The 13,027-nt window shown below is 41.0% G+C and overlaps 1 protein-coding gene across 4 annotated transcripts in view; it reads left to right on the top strand.

The window, feature by feature from the left end:
* The window catches only part of VRK2 (VRK serine/threonine kinase 2), a gene marked incomplete at its 3' end in the record, with an annotated part of 62,405 nt that overhangs the window by 19,754 nt on the left and 29,624 nt on the right, over positions 1 to 13,027 (top strand). For all 4 annotated transcript variants that reach the window (XM_081942357.1, XM_081942356.1, XM_081942354.1 and 1 more), the window contains exon 8: positions 6,571 to 6,703. In XM_081942357.1, coding sequence (XP_081798483.1) covers positions 6,571 to 6,703 — 133 coding nt within the window. The remainder of the gene's footprint in view (positions 1 to 6,570; positions 6,704 to 13,027) is intronic.

Genomic DNA, 13,027 nt, shown 5'->3' on the forward strand with positions numbered 1-13,027 from the left:
TCTTATTATTTTACAAATTAACCTGTGGAAATTGCACTGACTACTACAGTGATCACTAACTTGGATGGTTTTAAAGGAAGATGGGATAAATTCTTGAGAACAAGTCTGTCAAGAGCTGTAGTCTTAAAAAGTCTAGGGCAGGGTGCCCCTTGTAGACTTTCAAGTGTACAGCTGTTGGTCTACCAAACTAATAATAGTGGCAGCAGGCTGATGTAATGGGTGATGTTGGAATTTACTAAAGAGTAAAGGCTAATGTTGCCTCTGAGTCAAGAATAGTATGCTTTTAAATACCAATTGCAGGGGAACAATGGTAGGAGGAAATACATCTCCGTTTTTTATCTGCAACTAGTTGTTTCTGTGAAAAACAAAATATTATTCTAAGATGGATCTTTTCCTGGTTTGGCCAAATTATTCTTTCCTAATTCCTATAGTGGACTGAAATATGAAGTGCAAATAGAGGGTATACTCCCTTCAAAAAAATTTTTAAAAAGAATTTTATTGGTTTTTAAACATTTATGGGGAAAGGTTAAAAGGTACATAGAAAATTTTGGCAGCTCCCGTGCTAGTGGTAGAAATCCCTCCAAATCTCACAATTTTTACAATGTTAAAGACAACGTATAAAAGATAAGCAAAAACAGAATCTTGTTCTACATTATATCAACCATGTGTTCAATCATCTCTTTTTTGTCACTTTCTAGTATATCAACAATTACAATAATATTTCAAATGCATTTATTTTTGTGATCTGAGCCTTTTCGATATTGCTCTCTCCTCCTTGTCCCCAGATGGAGCCACAGCCTCCCTCCTTCATATCTTGTACATTACTACCTTTTTCACTACCTCCATATTTTCGTCCTCTAGGAGAGAACTGTGTTTTTTAATGAAGGCTTCTGCCTCCCCCACTGTATTAATTCGAATTCTGTTTCCCTCCCAAAAGATCAACATTCCCTCTGGCAATAATGGTCTAAACCAAACTCCTTTATTATATAATTTCTTTGATAAGGAGGAGTACTTCCTCCTTTTCTCTCTTATTTTTTTTCAGAATTTGCTTAAGAATGGTTATTTCTTTGTCTTTATATTTTAGTGGACCCCCCCTTTGAGCCCCTACCACCTCATCCCTCATGGTCCTCCTAAGAAATTTAACATGTACCTCCCTTGGAACATTATGTGTTCTAGCATATGCTGAATTCTGTAAACCAGATCCATATCCCACCACAACTGTTCTTTGTCTCTCTTAATATATTCTGCTAAAATTGTACTCATAATATCCTTAAGATCTTCATTTTCTGTCTCTGGTAGGTTCTGGAATCTGAGAAAAACGGACATTCTTTCAAGTTCTCTCTTTGCCATAAAATTTTCCAATTCTAAATTCCCCTTCTGGACTGCCTTAACCTCCTCCCCCAGCCCAGCCGCCCCCTCCTCCAACACATTAATTCTTTATTTGTTTTCTGTTATATGGTGTTGTACACCTTTGAGTTCTTCTTTGAGATTTGTCACCTCCTTTTTCAACTCATTTTGACCCCTCATAATTTCCTGAAACATTTGGGTAACGGATAAGTCTTTTAAGCTCTCCAGTCCCTTCTTGTTGTAACAATGAAGTAATTTTCGTCTGATACATACTTGGGCTGGAGGTGGCAGATGTGGGAGCCGAGAATGACTTGCCCGTTGGTGGTTTTTTGGGCCCCATTTATCTGCTTTCAGAGATGGTATAAATCTTTTACAAAAGAAATGGCATCAGTGGACTGCACAGCTGTGCCGATCCAAGGAGGCAGGCAAATCCGAAAGTGAAAAGTTAGTTCTCCATCACAGTTCCAAGGCACGGAGACACACCAGAAAGGGGAAAATCAAATAATCAAAATCCAGGAAGACCATATAGCAGGAGAAGTCCAGGGGTCCTCCGGGGGGGGGGGGAGTAATAATACAATGCCAGAGATTTTTTCAAAGGTAGTTTTAAAAGGCAGACTTCATTTGTAAGTACAAAAATGAAGATGGAGGGGAGTTCCGGTTCCGGCGGCGGCGGCGACGGGCAGCTCTTTGCCCGCTCCGGCTCCCCGGTGGGCTTCCCCACTCCTTGGGGGGCACAGGACACCCCGCAGAGGGGTCCTGCCGGAGGGGCGGCATCGCGGAGGTCTCCTGCAGCGGCGGCAGCCGGCGGGAGCTCTCTCGCGCGCCCAAGGCACCGGGGAGCAAGCTCGGAGGGCGCATCGCGTTTCCACGCCTCGCGCCTCGCTACAAGCCGACTGGAGAATGCTACAATTGAAGGAAGCAGCTGCGGTGCGGTGAGGTTGCCTCTCTCTTCATCCCTTACTTTGCATGAAGATTTGATTCAGCTTTTAAAACTTTAAAATAACTTTCGGAGCATTTTGGAGGTGCGGCTGGAGGGAGGGGGGTTTCCCCCCCCCCTTGGACAAGCGGCAAGAAACAATTTTGCTCTCAGCCCCCGGGGAAGGAGGAGGGGGGAGAGCCAACGAATGAAGCCTCACTTAGGCTGAGATGATTTTCTTTTCAATTTAATTTTACATATTACATTGATTTGAGGACTTTTGGAACTTTTTAAAACTTTGTTACGCCTCTGTGCCCAAAACTGGCAGGGCAAGATGGCACACTTCCGTTGTCTTTATGAACTCTGAAACCTGACTCCACCTTTAAAATTCAGGCTTCCGGTCTTTGTCTCCGTGTCTCCCAGAGGAACCTCTTGTGGATTGGTATTTTTTTAACCTTCTAGGGGAAATTTTCTATCTATTGCCAGACTTATTGGAGAGATTCTCTTCTGCCTGGTTATTCTGCTCCCGGATTCACCTGGCTACCCTTCTTTTCTAACTGCTTACTTCATATTTGGACTGAACTTTTAACGTTATAAAGGATGGCATCTAAAAGACCCCCTCCTGGAAAACCTGGCTTTGCCACTTCTGCTCCAACATCCGCAACATCCAGTCCAGCCACACAGTCAAAGATAACAGAACTGATGCAACATAAGACTACAGAGATGGACTTTCAACAAATGCTTCAACAAATTCTACAGGGCCAGGAGGAAATCAAGAAACAGTTAAGGGAAATGAAAGATGAAATTAAAGAAAATCAAGCCCAAATATATAAGAACTCACAAAGACTGAATCTTGTGGAAGGGGGGGTGGAGGAGGTGAGGGGGGGGGTGGAAGCTGTGCAGAAAGGGAACAAAGATCTTGACATCCAACAGATGAAATTAGAATTTGAGAGAATGTCCTATTATCTTAGATTTCAAAATGTTATAGAAGAAGATGGGGAAAATATAAGGGACATCATGACAAACATTCTGGCTGACTATACACACAAAGAAAAACAACAGATGGGGTGGGATATAGATCTGGTTTATAGAGTGAACTCAGCTTATGCTAGAACACACAATGTACCCAGGGAGGTTCACATTAAATTCCTTAGAAAAACCACAAGAGATGAAATTCTGGGTGTACAAAGGGGGCAAGCATTGACATATCATGATATGGAGATAACCATTCTGAAGCAGATCCCTAAGAAGATTAGAGAAAAAAGAAAAAATTATTCGCAATTAGCGAATAAATTATACCAGAAAGGGGTGTGGTTTAGATGGTTGATGCCTGAAGGTATGCTGATATTCTGGGAGGAGACAAGAATCAGAATTAATTCACCCATAGAGGCGCAGGCCTTTATGGAAAAAAATAAAACACTCCTAGAGAAACCACCAGACACTACAACGGACACGCAGGACACGGGAGGGGCCAGAGCTCTGCCAGTGGAGGGAGATGGGGCAATAGCAAGAAGACTCAGATCACAGAAATAAATATGAAAATCATATTATTATAAATTGACCGAAAGTGAAAATGGAATTATATTTGGATTTTATATTGTAATGTTTAATCTGATTGAATTTAATAATAGAACTAATATGCTGATTATAATCAATTATATACTAATGCATTATATATAAATGTACGCTATGGGTATGGAGGGAGGGGGGCCTCACACACTTTGCAACTGCCAAAATTTGTATACCTGTCCATTTACCCTTTTCCCTATAAATTTTGAAAAACCAATAAAAATTTTATTACAAAAAAAAAAAATGAAGATGGAGGGGAGCCATGTTGGCCTCTCCTTTCACAGGAAGAAGAACAAAGATTTCCATAAAGTTTTTTTTTCCTTTAAGAAAACAGCTCAGCAATCACCTCTTGCAGTTGTGATATGAATTTTTCTCACATAGTTAATACAGGTGACAAGTCAGCCTTTATTCTCTCTCCATTCCGATATATATATAGAGAATTCAAATGCCGCTTTATCCGGGGAAAGTAAAGAGAAAGAGAAACCCCCCTCTAATCTTCCAGCTTCAAATAGATTGAACATGAACTTACAATAGTCTGCTGCTTATCCATTAACGATAATTAAGGAGATTAGGACGGATCTCTCGCCACCCGCATTCCAGCCGCTCCTCCTTAATTAACTCCTTCCTCCCGGAGCCCATTCAGCGAAAGGGCAGACAGCCAAATGCTGTTCCATGCCCCCCCTCCATTCCCTGGCTCCTGGGGCGAGGCTGGAAACACCCCCACCGGCTGCCGCCGAATCCGGGGGGTTCCAGCAAACCGCCCTGCGGCATGTGGCCCCTCCGAGACCCCCTGTGCTACTGAAAGGAGCCCACCAGAGAGACGAACAGCAGACAACAACGTCCGTCGCCTTCAGTGACCAGAAGTGATCATCCCTCCCTTCAAAATTTGATATTATACATGCATAAATGGAAAGCAATTGGAGAAGTAGGTGAAGAGTATGCCAAAACAGGACTTTTCTCCTTCCACACTTGGCTATCTGTTCTTGTAAAATTGCTCAAGAAACAAAATGTTTTAAAGTAGAGATCCTGCATTCTGTGATCGTTTATAGGTTTAAATTATTTTATTTTTGTAATTCCATGTTTATATGTTAACATTAACAGGTTTTTCTATTAAATAGGAAAAGGTAAACTAATTAAGAAAGAAAATCCTATTATAAATGTATGAAGTTGATTTTTCTCATTGTATGTAAGTGGCATAAGATAAAAAGATGTTAAGAGGTCAGTTGGTATAGCTTAGGTTTTTGTCCTTGAACTACTGTTTTGCTTCAATTTTGCTTCTCTTTTCCCCTCTGTTTAATTATGTCCAATAGTTGGAGATTTACCTGGACAAGTTCCTGTGGTTTTCTTGGCAAGGTTTTTCAGAAGTGGTTTGCATTGCCTTCTTCCTAGGGCTGACAGAAAGTGACTTGGCCAAGGTCACCTAGTTAGCTTTGTGCCCAAGGCAGGACTAGAACCCCCTTTTCCTGGTTTCTAATGTTGGAAGTTAAAACCCTAGAGAACCCTAGATTTCTCCTAGAGAAATGAAATATTTTGTGAAAAAGGCAGAATATATCCCCTAAAAAGAGAAGTAGAAACTCAAGAGAGGCAGAAACTCAACTGCCCCCATCTTTGTGAATGAGCCATTAAGGCCTGAGTCAGTCTATTCTACATAACAAAGATCTACCCCCTTCAGCTCCAGAGTGATGGGATTAAGGCATGGGCCTCAGAACATGATAGTATTAGCCCTTTACCCATCTCACTACATGGCACCTGGGAAGATTACATTATCACCCAGAAAGTCAGGCAAGCCTGGGAGACAGCCTACAAAGTTGCCCCTGCACCATCCCCTGGGAATCTGACCACCAATCAGAATGCATTTCTTACACAGGAACAGGAAGCTCTGGGATAGGGCCCAGAGATGGCATAAGACCAGGGACTTTCAGCATCTCTTCCCTTTTCTGCTCAGGATCTCAAGCCATGTGATCCTGTCCACCATTAAACCATCTTTCCAAACAGCCTCCATGTTTCCAGTGTCTTTTCCCCCACTTGGACCTGAACTCAGATGGACATTTCTTCCAACACTAGCCTGATGCCAAACTGGCACTCTGTTTTGTTAATCTCTGCCAAACCTAGGTATTGCAGAATCAACCTTTTTTAGAATGATACTGTTCACTTTAGGTTGATAAGTGTTCACTTAGGGGGATGGTAGTGCCTTAGAACAGTTCTGAAAAATCAGCTGTTCAATTGTAAAGAGATGCATTCCTTTAGAATGCTTTCTGGGGAGGAAATTGGTATGTTAACGCTATGGGTATTTGTGAAACTTTTCCTTGTGTTCTTGCCTGTAACTGAACCTATTTTGAACTTGTTGCAGGGGTGGTTGTTGAAAGGTGGGATCTGTATGTGAGTGTGTTTTGTGAGAAGGAAGGCTCCCATAAGCAGCATGAAGAAAGATAAAAGACATATTGCATTTTATGATGTCTGGATGCCCACCTGGAGAGAAAGGAGCCTAAGAATAAAATGTGATTTTATTCTGTATTGCTTGGAAATAAGGCAGCGCGTAGAAGGCACACAACTTAGAAGGGGAAAGTAGCTGTTAATAGCCCCCAGATGTGCATATTTTATCCTGAGGTGCAATTTGGCTTAATAAAATGCAGATCTAACAGTGTCCTTAAGCCACCATTTTCTTCTGGCTTAATTAGAAAGGTTATACTTTTTCAGAGGACGAAAGCATCATTCATGTCTCTGCTCATGTCTTCCAGGTTTATCTTGCTGATTATGGACTCGCCTACAGATATTGTCCCAGTGGGAACCACAAAGAATATCAAGAAAATCCTAAAAGGGGCCATAATGGTACAATGGAATTTACCAGCATAGATGCACACAAGGGAGTAGGTTAGTGTCTTTCATCTCTTTTCCTCCACTCCCCCTTCCTCCTCCCCACTTTCAAACACTTCAGAAATTACTCACTGAATTTGTGAAACGTGGGAGCAGTGGTGGCTCTCAGTAAAGCTAAAGTGGCCTTTGCATGTGATAACTTTCTGTCCTATTAAGATGAATGTAATTTATTTGTGGTATTGTGAAAGGTGAACCTTTTTTTTTTTTTTTTGCAAGCATGGGTCCTGAGAATATTTCTGGAATCTTTCACTATGGAGTTTGTACTGTATGCTTCTTAGGCTAGAAGCCATATCCATGCTTCGTCTGGGCTGCTGATTTGTAAAAAGAACGATTAATGAGAAGTATTGAACCATACAAGTACACGTAGTTCTTGACTTACGACCGCGATTGAGCCTAGAATTTATGTTGTTAAATGAGAAATTTCTTAAAGGAGTTTTGCCCCATTTTATGACTTTTTTGCCACATTTATTAAGTGAATCACTGCATTTGTTAAATTAGTAACATGGTTGTTAAGTGATTCTGGCTTCCTCATTGAATTTGCTTGTGAGAAGGTCGCAAAAGGGGATCACTTGACTCCAGGACATTGCAACTGTGATAAATATGAACCGGTTGTCAAGTATCCATATCAAAATCATGTGACCATGGGGATGCTGCAAAGCTCATAAGTGTGAAAGGTGGTTACAGGTCACTTTTTTCAGTGGCATTGTAACTTTGAATGGTCACTAAATAAATGTTGTAATTCAAGGGCTGCCTGTAGAAGTCTCTAATAATCTTTTTAAATTCAATATATTTGTCTCCCATTTTTTCTCCAGAAGCTCAAGGCAGTAGAAAATACTCTCTCCAATTTTTATCCCATAGCTACATCCCCTAGATTAGTCTGAGATAGAGTGATTTGCTGTCAGGCATTAATAACTAGACCCAGATATGTAGAGGTCAAACTAGCTCCTTTTTTGTTCTATGCCTATTTCACAGGAATCTGCCCAAACTGGCAGTTTCTGCCTGGGAAGCCTACCTAAGGCTCAAAGGCATTGATCTCTATGTTTATGTAATGAGTGCAGAATAATTCCCCACTTGAATCCTCATCCCAATTCAGTGGTTTCTTTCCAACATTGGCCTGAAGTTCTCTGATATCTTCAACTTGGGTCTTCCCACTTCAGCAAAAGAGATTTTACGCAGTGTGGTGCCAATTATTGTGGCCATGCTGATTGGGGACTGTGAGATTTTAGTCAACTACAATTGACCCTTACATACATGAAAGCCCAGATTAAGTTGATCCTTAGGCCTCCCGTCTCTTCTTTTTCAAGTACTCAGTGACAAAATTCCTATCTTTCTGAAATCTCTTGGTACAGTAAGTCTCATGCTGAGCTATGAGAAGAAAGAAGAAATATGTTTCTTACATATTTAAAAAGATTTTAATTAAACATTGGAAACTGACATGTTGAAAAGCAATACTCTCTCATATCATTTTTGCACACTTAGAGGACTGCTAAACTTCCTTAGAAAACCAAATGGGCTGTATAAAGATTACTAGAACATATAAATAAGGATGGCTGCATCCTACTGATTTATTGATTATTTATTTACAGGACATATACGCCACTTATCTCATACAGTGACTTTAGTCAGCTCGCAACAATCCCCAAAAACATCTTTAAAAACAAAAGTACTCTTTTCAGCCAAATCAAACATCCTTGCAGCTCAACCCCCATCCTATCCCAATGATTGGGGGAAGTGCCAACTCTTTAAAGCCCCCCCCCCTTCTCGAGGGCTAATTAAGGGTAAGGATCCCTCTGATCTCTGGTGGGAGGCTTTTCCAATGAGCTGGGGCTGTCGTGTAGCAGGCATGCCTCCGAGGTTGCATCAGGTGGGAACATTTAGGGGAGAGGACCTGGAGTTGAAAATCCACCCATCTACCCTGGAAAACAAAAATAGATAAGGAAGGGTTAGGAAGGAATGCTAGAGGGAAGTGTCTGATAGCATGCTGTACTTGGTAATGACATCCTCTTTTGAATGAATAATCCCTCCTCCCCCAGAGCCATTTTGTGCACGAATCCGCAATAGGCTTTCAAAATTTTAAATGTATTTTATGAGATCAAAAATGTGGGGGATTCCAAGTATGGTTTGATTGATTGCATTTGTTTCAGTTCACATAATATGTTACATTGTTGTTCATTCAATGAACCCTTGTCAAGTACATAATGGATAGATGTTATCTGTGAACCTAGGCATTGTCTCATCAGCAGTTGCGGAGGAGGACTGGTTTCCTGATATCCATACTATTTCGGTTGCTCTTGTCAATGGATTTGAATTCTAAGGCAACCAACAATATAATAAATTTAAAAGTTTAAATACAGGTCCGCCTCATTTAACGATGGTAATTGCAAACAGAATTTCTGTTGCTGAGTAAAGCAGTCGTAAAATGTAATATCACGTGACTGTGTCATTTAGCAATGCAAGTTGCAGCATTTCCAGTTGCTGTCATTAAGCGAATCTTGCAGTGTTATTAAATGTGATATGTCACTACTTGCGACCGCCTGCTGGCTTCCCCACTGACTTTGCTTGTAGGAAGCAAAATAAGGCTGTTCCTAACCAGAGTTAACTGGTTTTCATATAAAGCTTCTCAGTGTGTCCAGTAAGCACAAACAATAGGACTGTGATAGCGAACCTATGGCACACATGTGAGAAGTGACACACCGAGCCCTCTCGGTGGGCACATGCACCGTCGCCAACTGCTTTTCTGGTTCCCATCGCACACATGAGCGTTGGAGCAGCTGGTCTTTGTGGGTGCCGGAGCGCCAGAAAGCAGCCAAAAATAGACCATTTTTCGGGCAAAACATGGCCTGAAAACAGCCCGAAAAGCACCTCCCCTAACGGTGTTTTTCAGCCCATTTTCAGGCTGTTTTCAGGCTGTTTATCAGCCACTTTTGGCCTGAAAAACAGCCTGAAAATGTTCTGAAACCAGTCCAGAAAATGGCCCCAAAACAGCCTGAAAAACAGTCTGAAAAACAGCCAAAAAACCAGCCTGAAAATGCCCCCAAAGGGCCTGGAAAATGGCAAAAAACAGGCATGCATGCGCTGGCCAGCTGATCTTTGGGTTTCTGATGCTCCGGCAAGTGCACATGCACACACGTTCCAGTTTGGGCACGTGGTGCTGAAAAGGTTCGCCATCACTGCAATAGGAGAATGCATTACTTTCAGATGCTCTCTCCTCCCTGACTAGTTTCCTATCTCCTCATACCAAACATTCAACCACAAAGCTTGCTAATCTTGCAGTCCATCATTTTGCTGTTATTAGACTTAGTGATTGTTTCATTTACTTCTCTTGAACTGAGTCTGTGGGCAAGATTGGTCTTCTTTCATATTAAACTAGTTCTATTACTCTCATTGTTCTATAAGCTATGTGAAGTGTTAACTTAAAAAAAAACTTTTTTTCTGGTAGACTTTCATATATCTTACTTATTTAAACTCACTTTGATGGTATTGGAAACACATTTGCAGGTAAATTACATACATAGTCCTTTTATTGGGTATTGATTGTACTGCCTTGCATTCCAAGGCAGACTTAATTCAACAATTCCCTAATTAGTTAAAGTCATAACCTGTGTCTTGTATTCATTTACCATTAATTAAACCTCAGCTGTTTATTACACTGCAGTCCAAATTCAATAGCCAGCCCAAAGAGCCATACAAAAGGAGTGGAAGGTCAATATTGAAAATATATGGTATGGCGTAGGTGTGCCCCCCCCCCCCCCAGCTTGCATTGCTTGCAATCAATAATGGTCAATGCAACACGACTTTCTTAGTTGCTATGTCAGCAAGACACAAAGTCAATTCTCATGTTATGCTAGTATGAAAAAATAAAAGTGATTATTGGCAAAGTTTGACTTTTGTTTGAGATTCTTGTTCTCTTTCAATTCTACCTAGAAATATTTCCTGCTGTGCCTATATGATATTATCTGTTTCTTTCTTCATTGTCCACCTCTGTATGATTTCCTTTAACTGTCTTATAGTCCATATTTCAGCTTACGACAGCGTAACTCAGTCTTCTCCAAATTTATTGAACTTTAACAACACATTTCCAGCTAGCAAGTCACTTATGGTATAAAATGCAGCCTTTTTTTAAAATTTCATCTCCCTCATCTTCAGCAGCTCACTTGAAGGGAGGAGGGAGGGGAGTGGTTTCTGTAAACATTTGTAGCTGTTAATAGCTCCTGAACTGTTATCTTAAACTAATACTTTCTAACGAGTTTTGCTTGGTGCAAACAACTATATATTATTGCTTTTTCTATTAAAAGGACCATTGGCCATGTAATGTAGAAGGCCTTGATAATTTGCCAGCACTGTTAAGACCTGTAGTCATTTAAGGCTGGTCATTAGGAAAAATGAAATGGGACTCCTGTGCCTCCCTGATGCTGAAACAATTGTACTGTTTGACCTACCAAAAGCATTTTGGACTAAAGAAGCTATAATGGCCAAGCAGTTCCTGACCCAGACAATGGGGATAAGGAGAATGAGAATCTGTTAAGTCTACTGATGCTGTGGTGTTTTTTTTTTTACTGTTTGTTTTTGTAGAACTGGGGAATCCTTATTTGCTGAAAAGAAACTCTAATATTTTATGCAGAATTATTGGATGAAAAATAGGGATTTGTAGCCACTGATTGGGTGACTATCCCTGTGGTACAGGGGGACTCTAATGCTTAATAGTTCTTGGACAAAGTTAAATGCATTTGTATTATAGCTTTTAGTTCTGTGGTCTGTCATGTTACAGATTGTGTTAGTTTTGCAAAACAAATAGTAAATGTATCTTCAGGGTCTATACCTTTTGAGAGCTAAAAAATGTTTGGGCAAATAGATTTTCATTTTGCAAAACAATAGCATTCTCAAAATATCAAATCCTGTGTGATATTTAACATTTTGAAATTTCATGGAAGGGTATTTTGTGAGTTGTTCCCAAATTTTTCTATTGAAAATGCTATAAGTGAGAAACATTCTTTTGTATGTGGAATTGGGTTTCTGCAGAATAAAATAGGATGACAAAAGGGTTAAACGGCCTTGTAGAATCACAACCGGCATATTTATTTTGTTATAGTTAAGTCCCTACAGAGAAGTTGTTCTATATTTTAAGGAAAAATTGTGTATGTATTCTGACAAGAGAACATTCCCACAGTGAATGGGAATGTACTTCTTTAGTGCAGAAGTCATTTTCTTTCTGCTTCTGTAGTTGTAAGCAGTTGAAGCTATAGGGAAAGATGATGTATTTTAAACACTGACAGCAATTTGGATATAGTTTCTAATTTTAGCTTCTAAGGGGATAAAACTGTTTCTCCAACATTTTTTCTCTGTGGCAGTAGATATTAATAATGAATATTGACTACTTCCAGATTCTGTCTAATTTTGGGATAACGGGGGGGAGGGGAGATGGCTCAGCAGTTAAGACACGTATCAGCTGGAAATCTGACAGCTCAGTTCAAGACCTGAGCACCATGCAATGGGGTGAGCTTCCTGCTCCAGCTCCTGCCCAGCTAGCAGTTCAAAAGAATGCAAATGCAAGTAGATAAATAGGTACCACTTCAGTGGGAAGGTAACAGCGTTCCATGGCCTTTGGCATTTAGTCATGCTGGCCCCATGACCATGGAACAACACTGGCTCCCTTAGCTAAGAAACAGAGATGAGCACTGCCCTTTAGAGTCGGACCCGACTAGACAGAGAAAACCTTTACCTTTACTTAGCATAACTAAAGTAGTTAAAGTGTGTGTGTGTGTGTGTGTGTGTGTGTGTGTGTGTGTGTATACATGTATACACTATAACCATCCACATGCCATGAAAGAAATCCTATAACATAAAGTTTCTTGATCAGTTAATTTAGAGCCAACTTTCTGGCTTTTTTCCTTCCACACAATCCTTTCCTATACTGAATCAAACATACAAAGCATAGGAACTCTTGTGGCCTGTTGGCCGCTTCACCCTCTGGCAGCCGAATCAGATGAGGAGAGGGAGGCGGTGCCAGCATCAAGGCAATCTGAGAGCTCTGAGAGGGAAGAGGAAATGGAGCTGTCAGAGATAGAGAGGCAGAGCCTGGACCATCCATTGGCCCCAAGAGGGAGAGTCAACAACGCCCAGGTCCAGAAGTGGCTGATGAGGAAAAGAAGGAACACCTGGGGCCCGTGTCTGATGTGTGGATGCATAGAAGGCAGAGGAGAGGAGAGCAGTGAGACTCTCTGAGCCAGTCCTTGGGACGGAAGAGCCACCTCTGCTTGCTAAGCCCCACCCTAGTTCTGGGGATAAAAGGCAGGGGGCGGAGATGAATAGGTTGTGGCAGAC

This window comes from Natrix helvetica (assembly GCF_964273705.1).
Source record: "Natrix helvetica genome assembly, chromosome: 2".
In the NCBI taxonomy this organism is placed as follows: domain Eukaryota; kingdom Metazoa; phylum Chordata; class Lepidosauria; order Squamata; family Natricidae; genus Natrix; species Natrix helvetica.